Raw genomic sequence first — 2,199 nt, forward strand, 5'->3', positions numbered from 1 at the left:
GATAATTTTTTGAGTAGATATCTCCTTCAATTCACTGGATTGAATCACCGCTAGGTCACATACGGTTCCCCTTTCCAGTAGGAAGTCTTTAAGGACTGCTTCCTCTTTATGCTTTGCTAAGCCTCTGCGAAGCAATCCGCATTACTGGTTCCGAAATTCGAAGCTAGGTTCGAAGTTGAGCAAACTTGGCACGTTCTGTGCCCTGATAGGTTGACAGTTTTTGGACAAAAAGTTTGTCAAAAATGACCGGATCAAACATTGTAAGTGTATTTATATTATATAAAAGACAAAGGGTAAGCTTAAGTTGAGCAAAACAAGCATATCGTTTATTAGCATACAGCTTTTGATGCTCGACGATTTCCGAACAATAAATGTTTTCCTTAATAACCGGACACAGCGGATAACTGTAAATGGAGATAGGTCAGTTTGGAAAGATGTTTTTAAACACATTGGATGCGCAAAAGATACAACTTTGGTATATCGTAACTCGTAACTGTTTGGTAACTGACTTATCTAAGAGGAGAACTGATTTAGATCACGTTAACAGCACACAGAAAAAAAACCTATTATTTCACCATGAATGAAGAAACAAGTTTGGGGGGGGGGGGGGGGGGGGGGTCTACATCATAACCTATTCTGTTATATGAAAATGAAAAAGTCGCCAGATTCAAATAAGAACTGTACGCGACAGATCTCCATTGTAAATATTGCACAGATGTTCAAAGCAACTGTTAATCCTCGTCTTATATAAATATGTTTCTGTTTTATATCTTACAATTGAAGGAAGCCCGAAGCCACCTTTTCTCGACGAAGAAAAAAGTTACACCAACTCAACATCAATCCAACTGATGATGATCAAGACATCAGAAGTTATTTGGAAACATATCATTATAAGCAAAACAAAAGATAAGCGTGAAGTGGTACGGTTAAAAAGCAGGAACGACATTGTGCTTGTCGACAAAGAGCTTGAGGCCGACACAGATTATCAAATTGAAATTTACGTCAAAATTGGAGACAAACGAAGTGAATCCCAATTTGTTTTCATGAAGACGAAAGACGTCAAAGGTGGTTATTACACGCCTTGTTGCATACTTTGTTTACAGCTTTTCTGTATAAAAGTAAATTATGTCAGTGTCACATCATCTCAGATAGACACAAACGACTTACATCCTCATCTTCATACAAAATCCTTAACCCAGACAGGTACATTTTGTTTCTATATTTCATGATAATACCAAGCATGCATCAAGATAGTATTACCAGTTTTTAGGTAAAATTAATAACTTTGGAAAAATTGAATAATTCTTAGAACGTTGATTATTGTAATGTTGTAAACCATTAAAAACTATCATCCGCTCATTCTATTTCCAGTTTCCATGCCATGCCTGATAGGGGCAATAACGGGAGGGGCCATCGTCGTCGGAGGTTTGGCTGCATTTGGTCCAATATTGGCTGCACTTGGGTTCGGTTCCGGTGGAATTATCAGTGGAACAATGGCGGCCTGGCTGATGTCATTCGGGAATATTTCCGCCGGAAGTCTTTTTGCAATCCTGCAATCAATCGGTGTTGTTGGTTTGAGTATAACCGTTAAAGCAGCGTTTCTAGCGGCTGGGTTGTCTATTGGGTGCATGGCCGAAGTCATGTAATATTCCCCTTTACCAAAAAGGCAACCTGTCTGTTAAAGCAAAATATCTTTGCAGATAACGCTTCTCACCTCTCCTATTCATATTATGACACTTTTGTGCAATTAGGAAACAAGCCCCGTTGTGAATAAGGATTTACAATGTAGCACAAGTCTGCAAATCCCATTGCTAACTATGTACGTAGCATTAGTGTTGTCTTGAAAAAGGAATAGGTCACTCTAAAAACTCAAAACTCATATGGGTACAGTATAGAAAATGGCTTACTTATTTTAAATTACTTCATAAGTTTTACCCGACATTGGGTAAGCTTTACCCGTCATTGGGTAAAATCTATAAATTGGACACAATGTCAATAAATTCCCGGGTAATATTTGTTCATAAAATAACAAATTCCAAGTTTGGGTAAATGAATAACTATTTGGATGTATAGGCCTAAAATGCTTATCCTGGCCAGAGCTTATCGTTAGAAGACATTTATTGGAATGACCTTGAAATTGACAACGATCTCGTCTTAGTAATATTCTGGAGTAATGCGCCACGCGTCCTCTCCTCCCTA

The 2,199-nt window shown here is 38.1% G+C and overlaps 1 protein-coding gene across 1 annotated transcript; it reads left to right on the forward strand.

The window, feature by feature from the left end:
* Nucleotides 1-410: 410 nt before the first annotated feature.
* LOC110463939 lies at nucleotides 411-1,865 on the forward strand. The gene is made up of 3 exons (XM_021518902.1): nucleotides 411-420; nucleotides 784-1,065; nucleotides 1,372-1,865. The coding sequence occupies exons 1-3, from the start codon at nucleotides 411-413 to the stop codon at nucleotides 1,644-1,646; spliced, it is 567 nt and encodes a 188-aa protein (XP_021374577.1). The 3' UTR covers nucleotides 1,647-1,865.
* The last annotated feature ends 334 nt before the right edge of the window (nucleotides 1,866-2,199 follow it).

Source organism: Mizuhopecten yessoensis, unplaced genomic scaffold, assembly GCF_002113885.1.
Source record: "Mizuhopecten yessoensis strain PY_sf001 unplaced genomic scaffold, ASM211388v2 scaffold1515, whole genome shotgun sequence".
Lineage (NCBI taxonomy): Eukaryota > Metazoa > Mollusca > Bivalvia > Pectinida > Pectinidae > Mizuhopecten > Mizuhopecten yessoensis.